Here is a 27,146-nt window from a genome sequence, read left to right on the forward strand (position 1 = left end):
ACATGAACTGAATAAACTGTAATAAGCGCAAACAGCAGAAATAACCATCAATTAAACCTGCCAAGGACTGGCAAGACACCCTCAATCTTTGGAAAACGTACATGCAACTCAACCCGGCACCCAACTAATATCACATCACACAACACTGGCCACCCCATTTCGCTGGTATTGCTTGGACCATCATCCTTTAACCCTACAAATTGTCAGGCTTCTTTCCCCACATATACAAACTGTCCACTGTTAATAATTACCCACAGTATCACCCTTATCCTCAAAGTTAAGGCTCACAACTAATGTAATGTCCTTTACTAAGTTCTAACTAATAAATCTACAACCTTCAGAAACAAGAGTTCTGCTGCTTACCTCATTTTTTGGTGTAATGAAAAAACAGCCATGATACTCTTGCGTTAGCTTCTCTTTGAACAATGCAAAGGAAGTATCCGAATGGTGCAAGATTACTTCTTCCATCTCATCCCTCGTCAGATTCCAGGCAGATTACCAAGGCCGGCCTTCCTAAAAATGCTAGTCGTTCACCCAACAAGGCAACCAGATAGTGAGGACACTGCTCAATTTATAAGGCTCCACCATTCAGATATCTGCCCATATACGTAAGTTGATAAAACACGGAGGTTGTAAAGGTGCAGAAATAAGGCTCAAACACAATGGTGGCATGTTTCTGGATATAAACATTTAGTAAATAATCAAAAAGTTTGGAAAAATGCCTCGCTATACCTAAAACTAAGATGGGTTTTCCCTACCTCAAAGGAAACTAGTGAAATTGTCAGGAAGTACAAAGATAAATAAATAGCATGTCACTGTCATGTCCAAAAACCTGCTTCTATCCCCAACACTAATCTAAAGTAACTGTGTAAGGATAATCTAAGTATTCTTTTTGCTTTCAATCAATAGAAATGTTCCCAGTCTCTTGTAAAATAAATTGAAGAAATAAACAATATTCAAAACTGCAAGATACACAGTCTAGGGTTCTGCTCTTTTCCCCTAGTGTTCTTCTTAGTTTCCCTCCTTTTGGGTTCTTGAGCCCCTTGGTCTTCTTAGGCAAATGTCAATGGACAATCCACAAGGATATGTTGTTTAGCTTCACAATTCTTTGTTTTGTCAACTTGGTACAGTTCTTTATAGAATAGAAGATTTGCTTTTCCCAGTTCCGGGGTCCACGACTGTTAGGGAGAAGTTTCAGTTTAGCGCTAAATTCCTCCTACCTTAGAGACCCCCAGCTCTTTCGCTGAACTTTGGGACTTTGTACTTTTAATTATATGCGTTTTCTGTGTTTCTTTTGGCTTTTTACATTGTGCATTCAGTGCAGTGGCACAGAGAAGTCTTTCAGATTTCCCAAAGGTTTAAATACCTTCTCTTGGATAAACTACTGCTTCCAAGAGCAGTCAAGTGAAATGGACTACTTACATTTGTAACTTTCAAGACCCAGCACATACTATCTTACAATAGGGTGCTGACGAGATTACTCAGTATCCCCTTTGTCTAGTTTCTCATGTAACAATTGTATGTTACCCCTTTCCACAATTAATGGCTGGTGGCAGTGGTTTACTTTTTACTACCATTGCGGGTTTTTACCACGGGCTGCAATTGCAGCCTTGGTAAAGCACCCATGGGTGCCCATTTTGTCAAAATGGCCCCAGTCTTCTTTTTTCACCACTTCTTGCTGGAAAGGTCCTTCTTGAGATTTACTCTGCGTGCCAAACCATGTTTGGTCCCTTTGTTCGTTTCGTCTTTGGCGGGATTCACGAGTGAAGCCCACCTCTAGCTCCAGAGGGTCTGGCAGGGGCAGGAAGTGAGGGAGGTGCTTGAAACTCCCTGCGCTTAATTCCCTTGGTAACAGGAATGCACTGAAAGGTGATTGGCCGGCTGGCTGTCTGGCAAGGACAGCCACCCTGCTGTATGATTGACAGCTAGGCTGGAATGAATGGTAAAAACCTGCATAAAAGGCTAGGCTTTTTGGCTTGGAATGCAGAGTCGAGCAATGGACGATGGAATCCGAATAAGAACGCCTGCTGGAACTCCTGGATCGTTCGTATTCCCGGTGAAGCGCTGCTGCTGTGCTGAAGCTCCGAATTCTCCTCGACTAGAGAAGCCCAGCAAAGACGACTTCTCCCCTTGAGTTGGTGGGATTAATCAACTCCAAAGTGTACTCGTTTGGACACCCTCTTGAAGCTGGCTGTACTTCCACTGCTGCTGGAACTTAAGTGCCAGGGAGAGAATAACACCAAATCGAGTGGATCGATTTTTAGTCGGACCCGAGCTCCAGGAAGATCCTCTGGACTTCCCTGATGCAGGACTGATCAAGCCTGTGCCACCTCAAAAGAGTGCTGGACCCCAGAAGCAAGAAAAGTCTGAAGTGTTATCCAAGAACCGCAGTGTTGCTATTTGCTGTCAGACACGAGGAGCTGAAATGTCAAAGTGCCACTGAATTGACGTTTGCCCATTGCAGGAGTCCCCAGAAGTCCTCCCTCTTGTCCCCACGACTGAGGCACAGGAACAAAGGGATCTGCAGAGCCACACAGGAACAGAAGCCAGCTGGAACCATTTCTTCTAACCAAAGGTACTGTAGAGTCTAAGAGAACTTACCTCTTGTTGTTGTAGCCTTACTTGATCTCAGTTGAGACCTGTCTTGGTTGCCTCTGTAGAGTTGCTTGCATCTTCTACCTCTCACAAGCCTCCAAGCTTGAGAGCCTACATTGATTCTACTTTTTCTACAAAGACTTCTAAAACATTGTGCAAGACTTTTACGTACCTAGAAGTGCTTCAGCTCACCTAGACTTTTGCCCAATTGACATTGGCTGGCCTGGCTCCCTGAATAACTTCTTTCCTCGGACATTATCTTTTATCTTTCTTTGGGGGTTAAAAAATACTTATCTGCTTCAGAATGATTGTGTGATCTCTTGTTTTATTATATAACCCTTTCTTTGACATGCTTAACAGTATTGCTCTAAATGCAGCAGTGATATATTAATGTCCACAGTGTCCTAGCTATTTGTCACCTGACTGTGTAGGAAGTGTCTGGGTGCCATCCCAAATGAGTATTTGCTGATTTAGAGAAACTAAGTGTGTATTTTGGAGTGTATTTATGCGTTAATATAATATTCTGAAGAAGGCTTATTCAAACTGACTTAAATTAATAATTGTTTAATCAAGACACCTTGAGTGTAAGTGTTTATTTGGATACTTGTCACTGTGAATCTCTGTAACCAACCTACTGCTCACATTGGCCCCTCTCGGGATAAGCCTGGCTGCCCAGCCACACTACCAATCTGTGTAGTACAGACTTATAGCAAAGGTTGGGTTCCTATTGCCAGGACGTCAAGGTTGTTGTAGTGCACCCAAAGGGTACTGCTCCAAATCTTGCCCAACATTGACCCTTTCAGTCTCTCACATGGGTGTGAGTCCCAGACTCGCAATATAGCTTGGTTTACTTTCTTCCCAAGCTAGTGTCTTCTTGTGGACCGTCTCTATCACGTGGTTCTCAGAGACTCTTTTCCTGTCTTTCATTAGGTGCTTATATTCCGTATGGGTACGGATCCCAGACTCGCAATTTGTGATGATATATGTTTGGTTCACTCTCCTGCCAAACCTATGACTTCTCTGTTTTACTTCTTCTTGTGTTATATTAGGTGTTTGGTTAACTCTCATGCCAAACACCTAATCTGGTTATCTTAGTTGCTCACGGATTGTTGTATTGGTGTGGGTCCCCAGACTTGCAGTTTATCATATCGGTTTACTTTCCTGCCAAACATAGGATTCTCTTCTCTTGGGGTGTCTCGGGGGCCCCAGCCCTCACACACTTTCTTTTCCTTGTGGGTGTGGGTCTCAGACTCACAATGTCCCTTCAGGGTCCCAGACCCACTTTCTCATAGGTTTATATTCACACTCTCACTTCCCCGAACCACCAAAGCCTCCTGACAAACCTGCATACCATTTTCCTTCCTCTAGATGAGTACCAGCGGTTCCCCAGCTTCTGCAATGCTCTTCAAATGGTGGGGTCTGCAGCGGTTTTGCAGGCGTCTCTCACTGATCAGTTGCGCTTCCTGCCTTCAAGCGTTTCGCCAGAACCTGTGGTGCCCTGAGATGTGTGTCGGCAGCAACCCAAATGGTTTGTCGAGCTTGCACCACATCCGGGTTCACCTTCACCTCGTGGCTTATTCCCCTTTGGCTTCTCTCTGCCCTCCTGCAGTTGTTCCTCAGAGGATCGTTCTTCTGTCTCACACTGGAGTTCCTTTTGAACTCCAGCGCCGACCGCTCACTCTTTCTTCAGAGTGATCCTTGGACTCTGATCATCTTCTCTTCAGTACTTGTTTTAAACTACTCAGAGGCAAGATACTTAGTATTCCCTTGTATTTTATGTTTGTCAAGTATATTAAAGCAACTGACATTGCAACAGAGTACATTTGCACTACCGGGTGGGACGAGGAGGATTTGATATTTAAGAAGGGAGTGATATATCACAGAAGGGGAATACCGCTTTCGAGAATAATCGTCCTCCAATCCAATAGAGCACTTCTCTCCCCATGTGATCATCCCCCAGTGCACCACCCTCAGGGGGACTATTGTACTGAGGACGCACCACACTGGCACCATGGGAAAGGTCTCCCTTATTCCTTGTTGACTATAGACCATAGTCACCTTGACATGCGGCCTCTCCCCCATATCTGAATTGCTCGTTACTCTTTGCCTTGATTCAGAGACACCATATAGCACAGACAGCGCTGCACCTAGATACACAAGCCTTCATCTTTTGGAATTTGGAATAAACTACCAGCCTTGTAAACTGCATGAAGACCATTTCCCATTTGTGTATTCTCACTGAAAGCGCTCTGAAGTAGGCTGTAAACAAAGTAGCATTGTATAATGGGTATTAAGGGTGACGTTTGCCCGAAAGCATCTTGGTACTCCTCGCAAGACGGTGAGCAGAAGGAATTAGAAGAGAGGAGTTTTCAGGGCCTTACGGAAAGCAGGATGGCTAACTGTGGATCTGAGAGAGCACAGCAGGGAACAACAAAGACCTGTGGGTACCACTGAAAAAGTTTGTCACCCAATTAGACTATATTTAGCCATAGGAATAGGGATTAGGCAGGCATTGACAGAGCGCAGGGAGCGGCCCAGCCCATATAGCTGAAACATGGCCTGTAAATAATTTTCTTTCTTTTTAAACAATTTTTATTAATTTTCAAAACAAACTCGCAATCGACTTGCATTACATGTCACAATATTCTTGGTTTCACACAAGTCATTAAATGTCAATTACATCCCCATTCCCTCCCCCCTTACGAGCTTACTCTACCTTGCGCTCTGCAGCTGCTCCATGCGAGAGGGATTCCTCATCTATGTCCTCAACTGAGTTCTGGTCACTGGACCCGTCCTGGGTTGGCCCATACAGTGTAGCTACCAACTGTTTCCATGCCGACAGGGTTCCCATTTCCTCCTCCCCTCCAGTATTACCAGCCTCTTGCCACACCGCCGTTTCAGCTTCGGTCCATTTCTGGAGAACTTTCCACCAGACCTCTATCCTTGGTCTGTGGCATGCCTTCCACCCCATGGCGATCCTGCGCTTTGCAAGTATATACGCCAGATCCTTTAATTTGCTTACATGCTTCAGTTTGCGTGATCTGGGGAACCCTCCCATCATGCATGCCCATGCCGTCTCGATATTTATCTTAACCCCTTTCTCATCTAATCTCTGGGCTACTACTTCCCAGAATTTACCAATCTCTGGGCACGCCCAAAACATGTGCGCCATCCCGGCATTTTCTTCGCCACGTTTAGGACACGTTTGCCTGTCTGCGTTCTTAAATTTAGCTATCCTTTGTGGTGTCATGTATGCCCTATGGGTTATGTATAACTATTTGCTGTAACCTCGCATTCCTCGACACTTTGTGATATCCTTGGGCGTGTTCCCACATCCCATCACTCATAGGAGCGCCCACATCATCTTCCCAGTCATGTCTAAGTTTTATCACTTCTTTCCCCGCTTTGGACATCAATAGCTCATATATTCTAGATATTTCGTGCCCTCCTTCTGCTATGTCATATTGTTTCTATGGCATCGTCAGGTAGCTCCTCTAATGTTATTTCTGACCATGTCTCTTTGATCCGCTTCCCCATTCTGGTATATGTGATGTATTGCCTGCTATGCAACCCCGTTTCCTCCACCAGCGTCCCAAACTCTTTGATCTTTCCGTCTTGCATTACATCTCCCACCGTTGCTATCCCCATCGGCTCCTAGTGCTTCCTGATTATCTTCATTAACTGACCATCTCCTCCCGCTAGTGCAACCAGTGGCACCTGTTGGAAGCACAGGGTTGGGTTTTCCATGACCTGGCAAGCCCTGCGCCACACCCTCCATCCCAATGTCAGCATTTGTGGGCGTCCTATCATCTCCTCTTTGGGCAGTCATATCATCTCTTTCAAGAAGAACGGGGCACATTCCAATCTCAATCTGGATTCTGCAGTTGGGTCTTCAGATAGCCATTTAGCCACATATTGCAACTGGCTTGCTAAATCGTATAACTCATAGTTTGGTAATTTGATACCACCTCTTTCATACGTGTTTTGTAGTTTCCAGAGGGCTATTCTATTCCGCGTCCCGTGCCAGAGGAAGTCCTTACAAACGCTATGTAGATTGATATAAAAAAAAAGTTTTAAAAAAAAGAAACCAAAAAAAAAAAAACAATCGCCTTGGTATCAAATATGGTATTTTCCCAAAGTAGTGTAAATCTCGGCATGATCACCCTTTTCAGCATCGCCCCCCTCCCCATCATTGCCAGGGGGAGTTTCTGCCAGAACCTCATACTATTTTCTATGCCCCTTACCACCCTCTCCATATTATGCTGATGTTTTGCTTCCACAGTGTGGTAAATGTCTATCCCTAGGTATCTAAACGTGTGTCCCCCATGGTATTTGTAGGATTGGTAGCTGATCTAGTGGGGTCCCCACATATCTGCCCAGAGGGAATATACTTGACTTTTTTGGGTTCACAGCTATACCCGATAGCAACGCAAATCGCTCCATCACCTCCAGGAGATACTGGAGGTTCTCTTCGGGTATCGTGGGTAGAGCAGCATGTCATCTGCATACAATGAGATTAGGTGCGGCTCCCGTTTGATGTTCATTCCTATTATGTTGCATTGCTGCCTCAAATAGATCGCCAACGGTTCCAGCGCCAAAATATATAGCATAGGGGACCACGGACACCCTTGCCTAGTGCCCCTGCTGAGTTGCCACCTCTCTGATATTATCGCTCCCGTCTTAACTCTGGCCAACGGTTGACACTATACAGTAATTTGACCCACCTAAGGTAACCCCTTGTGCGGCGGCGATCCTCAGTCTTGCAGTTTGATGCTCCCAGCCTTTGCACGCTTCCGGAGCTATCCGCTCCACTTTTTAATCGAACTCGCAGCCTACGCTGCATGCGGCAAATATATTCCAGCAGTCTTATTCCACCCGCTGGGGCTTTCGGCTGTGCTACATCCTCTAAGCTGCACTCTTCGTGCCAGGTATGCCCTGTAGTCCGCGCTTCGTGCCGTGTTGGCTTCGGCGGCCAGGAGGCTCCCAGCCGTCCCATGTTGCTGGAACCGCACGCTCCTCGCCGTGACCGGGGTCACGGCTTCATGCTGCCAATGCGATCCGCTCACGGGTAGACGGCCGCTCTTTGTTTCAGTTGCATCAGCTGATCACCAGCACGCCAGATGCTCCTTCCTCTGCGACACGCACTTTGTGTTTTGGGGACCTCCAAGGGTTCCTTTGTGTCAGCACGCCGCAATCTTGTTATTTAATTCTTGGCTTCAGTCCGGGCTGCAAAGTAGCATAACTCTTGCTACTATGCTTCAAGCATTTCGCCGGCACTCGCATTCTTCTCCCCACGTATTCATACATGTTTGATGTTCCTTTGGAACTGAAATCAGATGTTGAACTTCAGCACGTCCACGGATCGATGTAGCAGATCACAGAGCTCCCAGTGATTCCAGCCTACTCAATGGCTGCCTAGCCATGCCCCCCCCCATGGCCTGTAAATAATCCGCTCCTTGACCGTAAAAGGCCCAGTGTAACAGACAGAGCATTTAATCTGATGCGTTGGGCTACCGGGAGCCAATGAAGTTTGAAGAACGGGAGAGATGTGGGTGCAGCGGATGGAGGCAGGTGGTGAGCGGGGGAGTACAAGTAGTCAGCCGTGCAGAAGAATTTTGAAGAACCTGTAGGCGCTGTATGACACAGGCGGGTTAAGAAAGAAACTTACAATAGTCGATAGAGAAGGTGAGCGGAGCAGACACTACAAGGGCATGAAGATGTGCTGGGATGAAAGGAAGAGCCTGACAAACTTTAAAGTGAAAGTAGCCCCGCTGACAAACTGTGCTGACCTTTGGCTCCATAGAAATGAAGGAGAGTTTCACCCTAGGTCTTTAACAATGGAGAAAGGTGCAGGAAAAGGGCTCAAGTAATAAGGCCAGAAATTAGTGGTCCAGAAAAGGAAGCTGGGGGCGTGGCACCACCAGCACCTCGGTCCTTTTGCCGTTCCATCAGTTGTTGCGCATTCATTCCCTCATGGACTCCAGACAGACTTGGAATCTGGTCGCCGGCTCAGGAATGGAAAGGTCGAGGCGGACCAGGATCCGAGTTTCATCACCATATGAATAGTAGAGGAAGCCATAGGAGAAGATACGTTTGGTCAGAGGTTGAACATCAGCGTTAAAAAAAGACCAGGTTGATTTCAAGTTGGCCGCCGCACTGATGATGTGCGTGGGTGCTCCATGTTAGGGAGAATTTTAATTTTAGTGCTTAATTCCTCCCACTTTAGAGACCCCCAGCTCTATTGCTGACCTTTAGGACTTTTTCATTTTAACCCTGGAAAGAGTGTGCCCTTTTTCTCACTCTCTCATGCGTTTTGACCTGATTTGGATTATGCGTTTCCTTTGTTTTTGCAGTATGACAAACTCCATAGGCATCTACTTTTTGTATGGTGACACAAAGCACCTACAGTGCAGTTTCACAGAGAAATCCTTTAGATTTCTCATAAGGTTTAAATACCTTTTCTCGGGTTAACTACTGTTCCCAAGAATAGTAAAGTGAAATTGACTTGACTTACCTTTTTTCTTTGTGGGTCGATCTTATGTGGAGTTATCCTACCTACACATGTAATATTTTGTATGTTACACTCATTACTTAAAATGGCTGGTGGCAGTGGTTTAATTTGTGTGCTTTTCTACAGCAGGCATATCCTCAGCTGCAGTATAGCACCCATGGGTGACCATTTTTGAGTAAATGGCCCTGGTCTTCTTTTTTCACCATTTTCTGTTTGCAAGGTCTTTCTTGGGTTTTACTCTGCACACCAAGCCAGGTTTGAGCCCTTTGTTCCGTTTGCCTTTGGCAGGCTTCACCTCTTCTACTTTGAGTTAATCCTGAGGTCACTCTCCATTGACACTCTCCATGTCATTCCTCTTCTACAGGTACATCACAATACCTTTTACATCAATACTGTCCTGATGACAGTTCGGTCCCTTCAGACAACAGGCTTTCATCTAGCAACATCTGTCGGCCACTCTTGTTCCGAACTGTAATTTGTGTCGACAACAATTGCTTACAACTACTGCTGAGTAGTACATGAAAATGCACAAACAATTCTGCTATTAACCCTCAGAAGAATGTAGCTAATGGTATAAATGTACCTTGCCTTCCTTGGTTTATGTCTATGTTTTTAAGGCCTCATGTCGAGTTATAGGCCTGCAATGTTTTAGATGTATGTCTAAACCCAATTAAAGTGTTTTTTCCACGGATTCATAATCCTCCCCTTGTGTGACCTGGTTTCTGGCTAGTATCCGCTACATCTAGTCCATGCTGCATCCTTAACCTACCCCCCCTTTTTTGCGTCTCTGAACAGGGGAAGCTTTTGACTCTGTCTGTCACTTATGGTTCACCCTCTAGAGTCAGGCCACCCCCCTTCAACAAAAAAGAGGGCCCCCTTTGCCCCTCCTATAATTCTTGTCCTAGGTTTGAGTCACAGCTAAGCTGTACATGAATGGGAGAAACCTGCTTAAAAAGGCAAGTGTTTTGGGACTAGAGGCAGAGTCGACCACTGTGAAGAACACCAGACGAAGAAACCGTGAAAGCATCCTCCTGGATTTTTGAATTGCCCGGTGAAGCCCTGCTGCTGTGCTGAAACTCCTTTTTCTGATCGACAAGAGAAGCTTCCTAAAGGGACAACTTCTTCCAATGGGCTAGTGGGACCAACTAACCCCGAAACGAACTCCACTGGGCCATCTTCCCAGACTGGCTGTACTTCTTTGCTTCTGCAGGAACCGAGTGGCAGTGGTCGAGAAATCCGTAGTCGAGTGCAACGTCTGCAATCTGACCAGAAGCTCCAGGAGTCTCCCCAGGACCCTCCAGAAGCAAAGCTCGAGTCCCCTCACCAGTGTGCAGGACTCAAGCAGTGAAGGAAGCCCAAACGGCATCCAAGATCCGCGGTGGTGTGGTTTACCGAGCTCTGAAAACACAAAGTGCTGCTGATCTGAAATAACCCCGTAGCTGCCGCTGACCTCTTAATTGCTGCCGCAGGAGTCCTCCAGACGTTATCCCTCTTGTCCCCATGACTGAGACCCAGCAACCCAGGATCTGCATCACTGCAACCAGACAGAAGGCAGCAGGGCCACTCTTCTAACCAAAAGGTACTGTTTCAACTTGGGGTATGTACCAGAGTGTCTTGAGCTTTGCTCTTCTCAGCTGAGACTTGCAGTAGCTACTTTGCTAGTGTTGATTTCAGCTCTACCTTTCACAAGTGTAACAGCTCGTGACCCTACAGTGATTTTTCTTCAACAAACTCTCCAACTTTGTGCAAGACTTTGTTATCTAAGAAGTGCCTCAGCTCCATAGACTGTGCTCCAACTGACCTTGGCTGTCCTGGGTCCCTGCAGACTCTTCTAGTCCACTTGACTGTTACTTACTGTCCCTCAGAGGGGATAACTTGGTTTTACACTATTATTACTGGGAAAGGTTTTTTCTCGAGACTTCATTGGAAGATTTAAGTGATCACATGTTCTGAGAAACTGTTTAACCTTTTTCCTAGCCTTTAAACTTTCCTTTGTAGAAACCTCAGAATCTACAAAGTGTACTAGTGATTTATAAATGCCATTACTGTCCTAGTTAGTGAAGTCCCCTCAGGGTGTAGAAAGTGTGTACAAAGCATATCTACAGAGTATCTACTAGCTTTGTGTTGATTCTGGAAAAGTATTTGATTGTTACCTATAGAGCCCTTTTTAAAGAATGCTTATTTAAAAACTGCTGTTCAATAAATAGTTATTTAGAACTAAAACCTTGAGTGTAAGTGTTACTTTTATTTGAAAATTTAATTCCTACAGCTCTACAGCTCACATTTACCCCTCTTGAGATAGGCCTGACTGCTTAGTCAAACTACCAACTTGTGTAGTACAGGCCTATACCAAAAGGTGGGTTACCTAATACCAAGAGGACAAGTGTTGTGTAGTCTCCTACAAGGTTACTACATCAATTATTGCCTAACACTCCATCTCGAAACAGAAACAACTTACGCAGGGATTATCCTGAAGATGGCCAGCCGATCTTGAATAAGCGGTGGGCAAGACCTCTTAGTAGAACGGAACTTTGACAACCCGGCCCCGAAACCACGGCAGCGCTGCAGCTTGGGGCAGTGATCTGCAGTTTTGTTTTCGGGTGACGGCGTGGGAAACGTGAGGCCTCCCTGTCCTTTGAGGTTCTGGTGTTTTTTGGCCTGGTCTTCACCCCGCAGATACTCCCGGTTGTAACGCAGCTTCAAGGTCGGAGATAAAAGAGAGTGGAGGTGCCGGAGAAAAAGGGTGGGGGCTCTGGCAAAACCCCCCTCCGTCAGAATACGAAGGCAAAAACCCATTTGAGACAACACATTCGCTGCAAACAGCAGGGTCGGCTCTATTGGGAGCGGTGCCCAACTTACATACCAGCCTCCCTCCCCCCAGAAGAAGATTGGAGCTTCGCATCGCAGGCTGACCTGCGAGGGACACTGTCACCTACAGATGAGAGTTCTCCACGTAAGTCACCCGTGGAGTATTCGGACCCTTAGGGATAGGGTAAAAGCCTACAAGCTACTGTTGGGCCCTCGCCTGATCATAGAAAACTACTGCCAATATACTCAGACATTCGCTGGGGCTGCAACGGGGGCATATCCAACTTCCCTCCTGCTTTCTGGAAACCATCCTTATATCATTGTGGCCCCTGGAATGAGGCTCCATCTTAGGTGAATCTGCTGGACCCAGGGATTGCCATGTCATTTACCGCATTACGCACATGCCGAGAGAGAGAAAGACGACTTCACTGGCTGGGCACGCATTCACTGGCTGGGCACGCATTAGCTCACCAAACTCGATCTCACTCATTGCAGACTGTGGGAAAAGATTCTACTATGCCCGTACCCACAAGCACACCGGAAGTTAACCCTCCATCGCAGCCACAAAAATGAAGATTCAGTCATGGCCGCCTGTAAAGAGGACTTTACGAAAGGTTTTCAGGACTTCCAAGAAATAGTCTCAGCCTCCTTTCAACTGCAATTTTCCATGTTTACATTCGAAATCAGGCATTCACTATCGGATTTTAGCAAAGAAATCTCTGCTTTGGGGTATAGGGTTGACACAAATGAGCGTGCAATACAAGAACTGGCACATGAATGTAAACAATCGGATGTAGCAATCGAAGATCTGTCAAGGGTGGCTCACAACCTTGAACTTCACTCTGAGGATTTGGAAAATAGATCCAGACGTTCACACATCCGGATTAAAAATCTTCCTGAAAGAGTGACAGACTTGGAGGTAAGACACACTTTTACGCACGTCTTTTCTGACCTAATTCCAGGGGAAGAGTCTAACATCCTGCTGGACAGGGTACACAGGACTGGTCTGAAAAGAATGGAACCCGGCGCCCACCCTCGAGATGGACTTGCAGCCAGTGCACTATACCCGCAGAAAGAACAAATCCACAAAGAGGTGAGAAACGCAGCACCAATTACATATAACGGGTCAGCGATTCAACTTTATCAGGATCTCTCACAAACAACCCTCCAAAAATGCAGATACATGCAAGTGGTGGTGAAAACTCTGCAGTCACGAGGGATTCAATATAAATGTACTTTTCCGTTTGACTTGATTTTTTCTTTGGAAGGACGACCGCATAGAATACCTTCCTGAGAATCAGGAACGGCTATCCTTCAAACAGAGGAGGGTACAACAGCTGGCCCAACGGAAGACATGACTGACCAAGCAATCTACATCCTGGGAATGGTCCTCTCGAGATCGACAAGGGTGCAGAAATAGCAGTACAAAGAAAGATTACTGGAATATCCGCCTCAGAGGATTGAGCCCAAAAGGCATCTTCATAGAGCCGCAGCAAAGCAAAACATGAAAACAATGGACAGAGGAGTGGTAACCCAACTTTAGCACAGACCGAGCACACCATCTTGGATCACATCTGTTCAGGTATCGCGCCTTGAAATGTGTATAGGTGCGTTCTAAATGTCATATCACATTCTCAAATCATGGGGGTTTTAGGATACCCCACACTTTACCATGGGGATAATGTTGACTCACAGCTGAGGGTTCTCCCCCCAAGATACACTAGGTACTGTGGCTCACAGCAGGGGACATTTGAGGGGGGAAAAAGAAGGGGGTCAGAGGGACAATTGGAATTTGGGAAGGAATGTTAACAAGTGGGGGGGAAGGGCAGGGGGGACCTTAGTACATGGGTTTTTATACTGTGTGTAAGTAACATGCTGGTTCAGACATTCATCGAGATCCCAATTTTATTTTCAGATGCCTTGCGCTCAATATTAGGGGCCTAAACACCCTGTTAAAGCGGAGAAAACTTGACAGCTTATTGACTCGCTACCAACCGCACTTGATGGCACTTCAGAAAACTCATATCCATGATTCAGATAGGCACAAACTGCATTTGCGCCATTATCCTGTGAGTTTACAAGCGAATGCCAAGGGGAAGGAGGCTAGGACACTTACAGCAATTGGGTCTGGGGCCCAAATTAAGGAAATGCGCACTAAGGCGCACAAAGAAGGCCATTATATCTTCGCGATTGTAGTCTTTGGGTCCCTGACAATAACAGTGGCTTCAGTGTATGCCCCCAATGTAGGCCAAGGGGGCTTCTTTAAAATTACCTTTGCACATCTAGAATCCTTCATAGAGGGGAAAACAGTATTTCCCATTCATTTTAATATAGCCTGGGACCTCACGCAAGACCGAAGTACCATCACTCACTATGCCTAGCCCCTCCCCCCTCCACTACACTAAAGCAAACATGTGCACATATGACCCTGGGAGACATCTGAACAACTCTTAGGTTATCAGAAAAGGGGGTACACGTATAATTCACCTGTTCATCGCTTCTTTTCATGTATAGATTATGCCTGGGCCTCAATTCAACTTTTAGGCAACATCACGCAGATTAAGTCACACCTCCATCCTTTCCCCTCACTCTCTGGCCGACCTCCCTTGGCCCTCCTCCTGCCCCTACCAGCGAAGCTAAGAACCTTGGGCTCATCTTTGACTCCACACTTTCCTTCTCCGCACTCTGATGTCTCAAAAAAGTCAAACTTCTTACTGCACCTCCTTAAAGGCACTCTTCCTTTCCTCTCCTTCCCTCAGAAGCTTCTCGTCTCCCAATTCTCTCTAGGTTGGAATACTGTAACAGCCTCTTTCTAAATCTACCTGCCTCTACTCTCTGCCCCTTACAACTAATCCAGAACAGGACTGCAAGACTTGTACTTGGCCTCAAGCCATGGGATTGTATCTCTCCAGCTCTGAAATCCCTTCATTGGCTCCCTGTGGTTCCAAGGATTCAATTTAAAACCCTTTGCATTGTCTACAAGGGTTTCTGGGGCCTGGGCCCAAATTACCTTCAACTATCCCTCCGTAAATACCTCCCCTCTAGAGCCCTTCGCTCCTCTACCTCCAACTCCCTCAGGGTCAGTCGTTTTTCAAAGAAACAAGCTGGTGGTAGATCTCTGTCTTCTGCGGGGGCCTCCCTCTGGAACTGCCTACCTGCTACCTTGAAACTTGAGGCGAACCATCTAAGGTTCTGGAATCTCCTTCCTCTTCACCTCTGCCCCTCTTCTCCCGCGCTGATTTGCTTTCTCTCTCAACAATACTGCACCTGGCCACTCTCTGCCCTTCGGGCCCAGGTACCTGCTCACCCTGCCACCCTCCTGCACTGCCCCCCGGCCACCCCTTGCACTGGGGCCTGCATCTGTACCATACAGGCCCCCCTTCGCTCTTTGTCTGCACTGATCAGATACTCCCTATCTGACTAACCTTGCACTTGGCCCTCACTGGCTGCAGTACCACTGTTTTGGATCACTGTATTTATTCATTTACTTACTTATTATTTATCTTGTCCTCTCTTATGCTCTGCACCTTCTAATTTCTCCCACTTCCCCATGCACTTTCCCACTTCCCCATGCACTTGCACGTTCTCAATGTCACTGTGCCTAGTAAGATCGTTTTTGTTCTCTCCCATGTTCCCCTCCCTTTGCCTGGTCGTGCTCTGAAACACCTGTGTACGAGTGCAATAAAATATATCATATCAATAACGTTGTCAGACTACACTCCAATCTATATGGACTGGAATATCCCACAAGTGCCACAAAGAATATGGGCCTGGAGCTTTCCGCTAGAGCTATTGAGGGATCAGGTGGTTAGAGCTACAATAGAAGAAAAGATTGGGGAGTTCTTGGAACCAAATTCTTCCGGGGGAGACCACGCCAAATGTGGCATGGGATGCCTTCAAGGCCTTTAAGGGGCTCAGGGGGACTTGATAGCCGAGGGGCCCTTTAGACACAAACAACAACAGGCACTAGAGATAGAACTGGAGGATGGAAGATCTAAAATATGCAAGGAAAGATATGGAAACAAACAAGGGGCCGGCTACACAAAAAATCTTTAGAACGGCGATGGGTAGGTTAAACCTTTTTCCATACGAAAAAAGCAGATAAATCCCTGTTATATCTCAGGCAAAAGTACTATATAAAAGATAATAAGACATACTGGCTTTTAGCTAGACAACTTCGGCAGAAAGCTGCATCTCAAATTGATTTGGCTCCCCACAAGTGAGAAGTGCACTTAAATCCCACACATTATCTCACAATTCCATACATTCTATTCAAATTGTTGTCGGTCGGAATCTCCTGATCCAATGTGTCAAAAAGCATATTTTGATAAAGTTACTCTTTCCCAATTAGCAGATCGGGATCAGTTTGATTTGGCTACAACTCAGGAGGAGATTCTTAGGATCATACGCAATCTTCCATTAAATAAATCGCCAGGCCCAGATGGATATCCAGCCCTATTCTACAAAACATTTCGAAAAATATGAGCTCCTAGTCTAACCTTCCTATATAACTCCTTTGTACACTCTGGTCGTATAGCATCAACAATGGAGGAAGCAAAAATAGTATTTCCTAAACCCGGCAAGGATCCATCCAGATGGGGGTCATACCGTCCAATAGCTTTAATAAATCTGGACGCAAAAATCTACACTAAGGTTTTAGCTAATAGTTGAAAAGAAAAACATCCCAGTGGTTCTCTTATCCCTAGATAATGAGAAAGCTTTTGATCGGGTCGAACAGTTTTTTTTTTTTAGACTTGGTCTAGGATGGGGTTCGGGCTAAAATGTATAGATAAAATTCAGGCTAACTGCAGACAACCCAGTGGTAGCCTACTAATTAACGGCCATTGTTCTCTCCCTATTGCTTTACAACGGGGAACCAAACAAGGATGTCTACTATCACTGGTCCTATACGCATTGCATTTGGAACCATTTCTTACCAAAATCAGACAATGCTATCCGGGGGATAGACTTCGGAAGAGCCCCACACAAAATGATGGCATACGCTGATCTGCTGCTCTTAGCGTCTGACCCTTTGATTTCATTGCAAGCGGCAGAACAAGACCTGGAAAAGTTGCACATGGCCGCAGGCTTAAAACGGAAATCTTAAGCTTATCCCTCCCGCATGATGACGCTGCAGCTTCTATGATCACAGAGTCAATTCGAGTGGGCTCAAGAAGGGATTAAATTGGTGTGACCATAACTCGCCCAATAACAAGGCTATATGAGGCCAACTATCCCCCTATGCTAAAAGAAATTAAAGGCCAATTGGTAAAATGGTGTCAGTGTCATGGTTAGGTAGAATCAAATCAGTAAAAATTGTCATCTTGCATAAAGCCCTTTATATGTTTCAGGCATTGCCAATCCGGGTTCCCGTCTCATTCTTTCAAAAATTGCACGGAGCAATCTCCTCATTCATATGGAACAATAAGACTCACGGGTAGCTTTGAGTACGTTGATGACCCCTACGGCCAGAGGTGGCCTTGAGCACCCTAATTTTTTAAAATATCATGCAACACAGATACGGGTCCTGAAGGATTGGTGTGTGGAAAACCCTGAGAAAAGATGGGTCCAGATGGAAAGGGTGTTGGGTGGGCAGCATCTCAGAGACAATCTGTGGCTGCCTAAACAAGTTCGGCCCCCTAATATGCACATGAGCCAGATCATGAGCTTGGCCAAAGAAGTTTGGGACACAGCAGTAAAAAAAAAAATCCCAAATGACGACTTTCCCCCTCACTCCTTAACCCTCTGTTTTACAATCAACAATTTACTCCAGGCCTAAAACCACAAGCATTTGTTAAATGGAAATGGGCTGGCTGCAATAGACTGCGAGATATGTTCCCAAACCCTTCTTGCAATGCAAACTAGAAATAGGCCTTTCGGAATCTAGCAGTTTCCAATATTTTCAGGTTAGGCATTGGATATTGGCTCCCCCAAACAAGAAAGCTGCAATTAGAGACCAAACCCCATTTGAGAAATGTTTAACATCCAATCTAGGAAACCAAGTCCTCATCTCAAATTTGAATAAAAACATAGCTAACGGCTAAAAGCTCAATGAAATATAGACACCGTTGGCATCTGACACTGGGGGCAGAGGTACCGGAAGATGACTGGGATAAACTGTGGAAGGAAATGCCTAAACTTACCCCATCTATTCAGTTCGTGAGTTTTGGTACAAGCTTAAGATAAAGTGGCACTATTTACCAATTAACTATTTACACAAAATGGGACTGTCCATTTCTGACAGTTGTTGACAAGAATGTGGGCGATTGGTGGACATATGGTGGAGTTGTCCGGTGCTGACAAAATATTGGGAGGAAGCAAATCTGTACATGACACAAATATTCAGACTACAAGAGCCCAGGTCACTTAGATATTGCCTTTTGGCTGTAATTGAAGCAGACCTGTGAGAAAGGCCTAAAAAAGTGTGCAAAGCTTTTAATCATGTTACAGCTAGCAGCTCTATTGGTGATCGGCCAAAACTGGAAAGCAAAGGACCTGCCACATGTCCGTGAATGTTTCTCCAAAAGTCTGGAATTTTCTTGCACTTGAATGGTTTACCTATTAATACAAGGGATCAATCTAAATTTACCAATGACTGAGATTTGGTCCTAAACGTTTTTCAAAAGGACTTCAAAAATCACCTTTTGCCCATATAAATTCAAAATGTTGGCCATTGCTTGAACTGCCAGATATTGGTTTTGCCATGCACTATGGGAAGGGTGGGTTGGGGCCTGAGGGGGGCTGGTTGGGGGTTCTTATGTTTGTTATCTAAAATGCCAATACATTTGTTTTAAAGAAATTAAAAAGAAAAAAAAGAAAACAAAATGTAGAAGGCTAGGTAGATGGCAGACCCTTCAGTGGAGTGCTCGGTAGATACACTGTATCCCCTTTCTCACCTACCTGGTAACATTCATGTTACAATTACAAGTTAATTTGAATGTCTGGTGGGAGTTTAACTACTTTTAGTCATCACTCACAGGCTGTCAAATCAGCTGCGGTAATGCACAGGAGGGTCACCATTTTGCTAGAACAGTGATCTCCTTATTACGCCCTTTCTCATTTATTTCTAAGGTTTCCTTCTTTCATCCTAGGCAGGAAAGACCTTGGGTGAAAATGTGTTTTAAGCAGGAATTCTTTGTACTCCCCACAGAGGCTCCAGTGTTTGAGAAGGAAGGTAGCGAGGGAGGAGTCCGAAACTCTTCAGCCGCTTTGTCTTTCACCTTGCCTAAAAGGAACCAGTTGCCACTAGGGGGCTGGGTGTCCTGATTGGACATCCAGCTGGACCCTTTCAGTAAACGGCTAGGAGAGTTTGTAGAAGTTGTGCTGTAGTTCCCAATAAATACTCTGATAATGGAAGCTGCTGACAAGTCGACCACTGGAATCAAATCCGAAGAGTGAGAGGAAGAAAAGACAGCTGCAACGGTTTCCAGCTACCGGAGAGCCTGCTGTGTAACCCGGAACCTGATGTAACCTTTCGTTCCCATCAATCTGGCAACCTGCATGCGACAACCCCTACCCAGAGACTGGTGGGATCCATTAGTCTTGAGAAGACCTGCAAAACGAGCAATCACTCGACGTGCTGTGACCTTGCTGGGGTGCAAAATGCCAATACCAGGGGACCTCGAGCCGGAGTGCAGTGTAACATCTTCGAAAGTCTGATTTCTTCCAAAACTTAGATGGACTTCCTGCTGGGTGTTAGGCAAAGTTTGAATGCAGTACCCTCTGGGATCACTACAAACAACTATGACTGCAGGTATAGGCAACCCAACATTTGGTATAAGCTTGTACTACACAGTTTTTGTAGCGTGTTGAGCAGCCATGCTCATCTCAAAAAGATGCAGCTGAAGACTTCTGTTCCTGTACAGGACGTCAGGGGACTCCTACACTGTATTGGCACCGTCAAAGCTGGCAACCGGTAAACTTTACTTTCAGTGGCTGTTTCGCGTTTCAGCTCCTTGCGGTACAGCAAATAGCAATAAGCGCAGTTCCTGGCTTTCAAGGTGGACTTTCCTCACATCTGAGGTCCCGCACTCAACTGTGGGGGGACAGGCTTGGTCCGTCCTGCTTCGTGGGAGTCCGAAGGATCTTCCAGAAGCTTTCAGCCAGCTTACAAGCAACGCACACAATCTGGTGTCTCTCTCCCTGGCTCTACGGTTTCCTGCAGCACTCTGAGGAAATGCAACCAGCTCCGAGATGGGTGTCCAGGTGGCTTACTTGGGAGTTCATTGGTCCCACCAACTCAAAGGGAGAAGTTGGAGCTTCTCGATCGATGCAAACTTGGCGATTTGGACCTGCAGCAGGGCTTCGCCGGGCAAACCAACAGCCCAGGAGTTGCAGCAGCTGTCCTCTTCAAGCTCTTTTCGGTTCCTTTGTCCAGTGGTCGATTCTGCCTTCCAAGCCAAGAGACTCGCCTTTTATTCAGCTCTCTCCCATTCATTCCAGCCTAGCTGTCACTGACCCAGCAGGGTGGCTGTCCTTGCCGGACAGTCAGCCAGCCAATGGTCACAGAGTGCATTTGGGTCTCCAAGGAGACTAAGTACAGGGAGTTTCGGGCACCTCCCTCACTTCCTGCTTACCCCAGACACTGGAGCCACAGGCGGGTTTCACTCCTGAAGCCCGCTAAATGCGAATGAACAAAGAGACCAAACCCGGTTTGGCGCGCAGAGAAAAACTCGAGAAGGACCTTTTCACAAACAAATGGCGAAAAAAGAAGACCGGGGACCATTTTAAAACATGGCTCCCGTGATTTAATGCTTCCGAAGCTGCGAACAGTTCGCGTTCGGGGTAAATCATGGTAGTTCATTGCAAAACCACTGCCACCAGCCATTCTGAGAGGAAAGGGTAGCATATGAATGCTACATGAGTAACTAGACATAGGGGATACTAAGTAACCCCTCCAGCACTCTATTGTAAGATCGGGTGTGCTGGGTCTAGAATTTTATACCACTAAGTGAAGTCAATTTCACTCCACTGCTCTGGGAAACAGTAGTTGATCCCAGAGAAGGTATTTAAACCTTTGGAAATCTGAAAGACTTCCCTGTGGCACTGCACTGAAGGTGCAGTGTGACAATTGTAAAAGATGATGCCTATGGGGTTGGTTAGACTCCATAACTAAAAAGAAACAGTGTATAAAATCACAGTAAAATACATGAGAGTGTGGAAAAAAGGGTCTCTCTCCAGGTTAAACAAATCAAGTCCTCAAAATCCAGCAGAGTTGCTGGGGGGCTCCAAGGTAGAGGGAATTAGCAAATATTTGAGAATTCTCCCCAACACTGGGCCACCAAAGACACAATTAGAATCCATGAAGTCCCTGCAAAAGAGTGCAGGACCGATAGAGTGAAGAGAATCTGACCTGCGATATTCCTTCCATCAGGTACCTGTCAAAGGGCGCCAAATCCCAAGAGCTGGGAGAAGCTGCAACTAATCCTTTGTTGGAAGCCTCCCCTGTCGATGACTACCACCAGTTTTCCTTCAGTGTCTGTTTCTTCAGTGCCCGAGACCAAAAACCCAAGAACTGGATCCTATGCTGCTGCATCCTAAAGGCATCCACCCAGAAGCTCTTCTCTGCAGAGGTACTGTATTGGCTTGGGGAATACTTACCTTAAATTGTGTGTGAATCATGTGAGGCCTTAGTGCATTTCTAAAACAGTCTTGGAGTTAATATTTGTCTGAGTTGTTTGTGGCCACTCCAAAATGTATACAAGTTCTTCCTTACCTGTGAATTGCTGAATGCCATTCTTAAAAGTATAATGGGTTCCTTAGATACCTTTGCCATTCTAAAGAGTGCAAAACCAGGCAATGCTTCTCCTGAACTGCTTTACAGCATTTCTAAAATACTCATAAAGTTCCTACTTACCTTAGAACTGGATATTACACTTCTGAAAAGTATCATTGGTTAATCGTTCCATTCCTATAAAGGAAACAGTATAATAAATGTATCTACCAATAGGTCATACAGACCTTGAACAGCTGCTGCTCTTCCAAAACTAAAAGTGAGTTGTGCTTTCCCTGAATTGCGTTAGTGCTCTTCTAAAATAGTTTCCCAAGGTTCTTACTTGTCCATGAGTACCCTAATGCCCCTCTAGAAAGTATTATAACAAGCGTCGGTATAACTAAGTGATTCTGGAAGTAAATACTGTGTGTTATAATCAATAGGGTCTACTACCCTTGAATTACTTATTTCAATCTAAAAATATCTAACTGTGGTTTTATTCCCCAAGAATACCTTAATGCTTTCAGAATGTGTTACACTCGGTTTGACTCACCTGGAACAGCGTATTGCTATTTGTTAGGCAACACTTTGTAAAGATCAACTGGTGTGGGACTTAAGACTTCTCTTTGTATTAGGTAACCCACCTTTTAATATAGGCCTGTACTACACAAGTCGGTAGAGTGACTGAGCAGCCAGGCTTATCTTAAGAGGGGTAATGTGAGCTGTAGAGCTGTACAATGAAATTAGTAAATACAGGTAGCCAAGTAAACATGTATACACTTAAACTTATAGTATAAATATGTATTTATATACACACAAGGCTAATAAGAGCATCTTTAAGAATCAGCAATGAATAGTAACATTAATCCCAAAGTTAGGATTTAGTTCAACAAGAGCAATAAAGTAGGCAAGTAAACTTTTCTTATGTTATACATATTCTAGCACACTGAGTGACGTCATTTGAGGTCCGTAATAACCCTAATTTGTGATCACCTTTACAATATTGAGTTTTAAGGAGGGAAAAGTTAATGTCAGAACATACTCTGTAGGTAGTAAAACAGTTGGATTCTCCCAGAGGGATGTAGGCAGTCTTTTATCCCAGCAATAATAGTGTTCAAACCATTAAAACCTGAAAGGCAACAAACATGCCACAGCCAATAGTTCCAAAGGGGGCCTTTAGGGAGCCAGGACAGCCAAAGTCAATGGGCCAGTTCAAAGTCCTGATGCTCTCGTCTTAGAAAATGTTTTACTATAGTCCGTAGTTGAGTAGAAAAATCACAAACTCAAGAGGAGCTACCTTGAAGAAGCACAAGCTGGGAGGCCAGTGCAAGTGAGCTCAGGTCTCAGAAGGGTTTAAAATAGTACTCCCCAAGCTAGTAAGCACCACAATTGGCTAAAAGTAGATATACCCCAAGCCCCACAGTAGCTGAAAATAGCAGAACCTTGTTTCTGGTCCTTGGTCATGGTGACGTAAGGGAGGATGTCTGGCGGGCTTTTGCGGCAGCACACAAGAGAGGGACTCCGCAGCAATGAATTCTCCGTGATTCAGCTGCCTTTTGTAGTTTTGGCTCCTTTTTCTCAGCGCCAAAGAACAACAAACAGCTTTGGCTGGAAGTTACTTGATCCCTCTGTCCTGGACTCTGGGCAGGGGACTCTGGATGACGATTTACTTCCTCCGTAGGGTCCTCTGGATGCCCACGAAGTTGGTCAGATTCAGACTCTGAAGACAATACACTCGATCAGGGGTCCCCGGGCATTGGGATTCTGCAATCTTGGAAAGTCACAGCAAGTCAGGGGTTGTGCCAAAAATTAAGCTCGTCTCAATGCCGGTTGGCCCCAGCAGCCCAAGGGAGGAAGTCGTCCCTTGCGGGTCTTCTCAGTGAAAATGAAAACTGGGTCAGCACAGCTGCAGGGCTTCACCAGGCACTTTGCGGTCCCGAGGGTGCTGCTGGCGTCTCTTTACGTCTTCATCGGATGTTGTCCTCCAGTGATCGACTGCCTCTATTCTCCAAAACCTTGCCCTTTAAGCAAGTTCCCCTTCATTCACAGCCCCAGGCTGTCAATCACAGAGCAAGGTGGCTGTCCTCCCGGACAATCAGCCGGCCAATCAGAACTGGTTTCACTCAGGCACACAGAGACAAAGGAAAGTTCCGGGATCCTCTCTCACTTCCAGCCTTTCCAGACATACTGGAGCCTGGGGCGCCTTTCAGGGCTGAAGCCGCCAATGGCAAAATGCACAAAGGACTCGATTCAAATAACAGAGTAAATTGGTCACCCTTGGGTGCTGGACTGCAGATGAGATGCAGATGAGATCAGCCTGCAGATACATGGCACAAACGTAGTAAAAACGAAACCACTGCCACCAGCCACCAGCCATTCGAGTTAGTCTAACAATCCCCCCGGCACTCCACATAAGGTGGTGTGTGCTGGACCCACAAAAGAAAAGGTAAGTAAGAAAAAATGTATCTTACTATTCTTGGGAACAGTAGTTCACCCAACAAAATGTATTTAAACATTAAGAGAAATCCAAAGGACATCTCAGGGCACTGCACAAAAGGTGCTGTGTGCCACAATGCAAAAAGCAGATGCCTATGGAGGTTACCAGATTCCATTAAACAGTAAGAAACCAAAAATCCTAGTAAAAAAAAAAACACAAGAGGGAGTGGGGGGAAAAAAAATAAAAAATAATAAAAAAAAGAAAATCGCACTCACGCAGGAGTAATAATTAAAAAGCCCTGGGTCCAGCAAGAGAGCTAGGGGTATCTAAGGTTAAAGGGAATTGTAACAAATGAACATTCTCCCCAACACTATTCTTAACAAGGGTATACTTGAAGTTGTATAAGTATTACGTTGTTTTTTGAGGATTGTGTTCATATAATATGTACCAGTATACTTCCAAGATTTATCTTGTCCTACATTTATAATAAATAATTATTTTTACATTACACAGTGTTTCTTTGGACAATATGCATGCTACAATTTCTTCGTACCTTCCTACAGCCCCCTCTCTCTCCCTCCTAAAATAAGCCTGGCTGCTCTGTCTATGCTACCAAATGTTCTCAGGTGGTACAGCCTTATACTCCGATATGGTTTCATGAAGCCCTTAATTGGACTTTAGAAAAACTGTCCCAAGAACCACAACTGCCAATATGGAAACAGATATGCTTTTGTGGTCACATAAAAATATCAATATATAAAAAAAAGTCATAAAGCCATTTAGACTTGCCTGCAGATACTTGGCGGTGCACTCAACGAACTGTCTGTAGATGTGGGTGGTGCAGCTGTAGTTGTACACAGAACTGAATGTTGATCTGTATATGAAAGTGCTGCTGAGGCAGTTTTGGGATACGCTGGTGATGCAAGATTGGGGAGATGGGGAGTTGATGTTGGAGAAAGTGCAGGAGAGCCAGAAGGAAGCGATGCTAAACCTGTGGGACTATTCCTCGGTGCAACTGGTGCAGAATGTCTGTGGTCTTCTTTACTGATATTGTGGAAGACATCACCTGAACATAAACACAAAATAATGTAACTTAAACCTAAAATGCATCATATTCTGGCAGTCCATGTTACTAGAAACAAAAAACGACTTATATCCTTTTCAAATACACACAACCAAAAATACAATCAACAAACAGCAGTTATAGGAGAATTCCTAAGCTTGCATCAATGTATACATACTTTTATCGAAGGGGACTGCTCTAAAAATAAAGAAAAAAAGACCTTCACAGGACTTTCACTGTCATTTGAAACTAAAGGTGCCAGGAAACAGATGCATACCATTCTGATGCTAGAGGAGCATTACCAGACAGAATTTCCATTTTCCATATAGGAAAATGTTTCCCAGAACTGAATGAAAAAAAACATGAGCAAACACTACCACAGGGGTAGCGGCCAGTTTCCGTGTGGACAGGTAAGCTCTTTGGATGGAACAGGCTGCGGCTGGCCCAAAGAATCAGCACTTTTAAAGAAAAGAAAAATTAATTAATCTCCAATAACTACTACCATAATTAATTTCCATGCCTAGGGTATGGGCGGTATTGGTCAACTAAGTCTTGAATGCAAATTGTGGGTGTATTCTCTCCCCCTGTGCTCAGGGGATGAGACAGTCATTTTTATAATATTTAAAAGCACTTACACCTGGGGTAGTACATACGTTTCTAAAACCGAACACAAATTAATGAATTGGGCGATAGTCAGCAAGAAGTCACAATCTTAAATGTTTCTGGAAAAGAGGTAGTAGGTTTTAAGAGAAACACAGCACATGGCCAGAGTAGGGACAGAGCAAAGAAAGGTAGAGCATTCCAATCTCTTGGAACAAGAGCAAAAGAATGAAAACTAAACTGGGCACAAAAAACAGAAGGAACAGCTAAAAGAAATAGCGAACGTAGAGATCGAGCAACAAAATAGGAACAAGAGATGATACTTTAGCAAGTCATGACTACATTTAAAAACCAGGCAAAGAAAACAAACAAAACAACAAAAAACAAATGCCAGGTTAACCGGAGAAGAGACAAAAGACTAACGGCAGAACTACAACCACCTTCTTCACTACCGCCACCTCCATCTGTCTATACGCTGTGAAGACATTGTGAAGCAAGACATGAACAACAGATTCCAAGTTCAAACAAAAGTAGTTTATTAACTTAACTGAAGTCCTAACTTACCCTATGGTAAGGTGGGATTTCCCTAAAGAAAGTAAGGATAGTCAGAGTCTAAGTTTGTTAGGTAAGATGGTTAAGTTACTCACCTGTGAATTGGTTGTGCCTCGACCCCAAAAGTAATGCTGTTGGTTTCACTTTACCATTCCTGTTAGAATAAATGTAGGAGTGTCCCCAATTGGGTTTTGCTTCCCCTGACTTGCTGTTAGCCTGTTCAGAATAAGTCTGCCTTAGGTTATACTTACCTCTTAAGTTGCTTATAGCTCCTATACAAAGTACATCGGTTTTACTTACCTTGTGTTAGCTGTGTGCCATCCTAAAACAAGTTATAAAGTTAACTGCTTATCTCAATCAAAAAGCAAATGCAATAGAATATTACAACATTAGGTCTTACCTGCCTAGAATAGCTGTGTACCATTCCTGAAAAGCATTCCTTTAGGTGTAGCAGATCTGCCTGGTGCATACAATATCAGTGTAAAGAATAATTGCTTATCTTAGCCTGTGTTCCACTGAGCTGAAAAGCAGCTGTAATTGTAGAATACACCAAAAGGTAGTAGAGGTATGTACTTTTCCTTGAATGTGTGTTCCACTATTCAGAAAAGTATATTTGCAATTTGGTTGACAATGCAATTTCCTTGTTGAGTGTCACTGCATAAGGAACACTGCTGTTCTCCAGAATGGGTCTGGCATGGATTTGCATGCTCATGATATTCCCAGTCAATTTGGGAATCCTCGGTAAAAGAAAACAGTTTCAGTTTCGTTTCTAAACTGTCTTTCTCCTATAAACCAATCACGGAGCTCTGGGTCATACTGCCCCAACCATTGACTGCCCTCTACCTAAGCCCCTCTCTGGCAGCCATCT

At 45.0% G+C, this 27,146-nt stretch overlaps 1 protein-coding gene across 5 annotated transcripts in view; it reads right to left on the bottom strand.

Annotated features, from left to right (window-relative positions):
• Positions 1-27,146, bottom strand: part of FAM193A (family with sequence similarity 193 member A) — a 974,920-nt gene that overhangs the window by 305,390 nt on the left and 642,384 nt on the right. For all 5 annotated transcript variants that reach the window (XM_069632109.1, XM_069632106.1, XM_069632108.1 and 2 more), the window contains one exon: positions 24,853-25,129. In XM_069632109.1, the coding sequence (XP_069488210.1) occupies positions 24,853-25,129 (277 nt within the window). The remainder of the gene's footprint in view (positions 1-24,852; positions 25,130-27,146) is intronic.

Source organism: Ambystoma mexicanum, chromosome 6q, assembly GCF_040938575.1.
Source record: "Ambystoma mexicanum isolate Mex_15411 chromosome 6q, UKY_AmexF1_1, whole genome shotgun sequence".
NCBI classification, from domain to species: Eukaryota; Metazoa; Chordata; class Amphibia; order Caudata; family Ambystomatidae; genus Ambystoma; species Ambystoma mexicanum.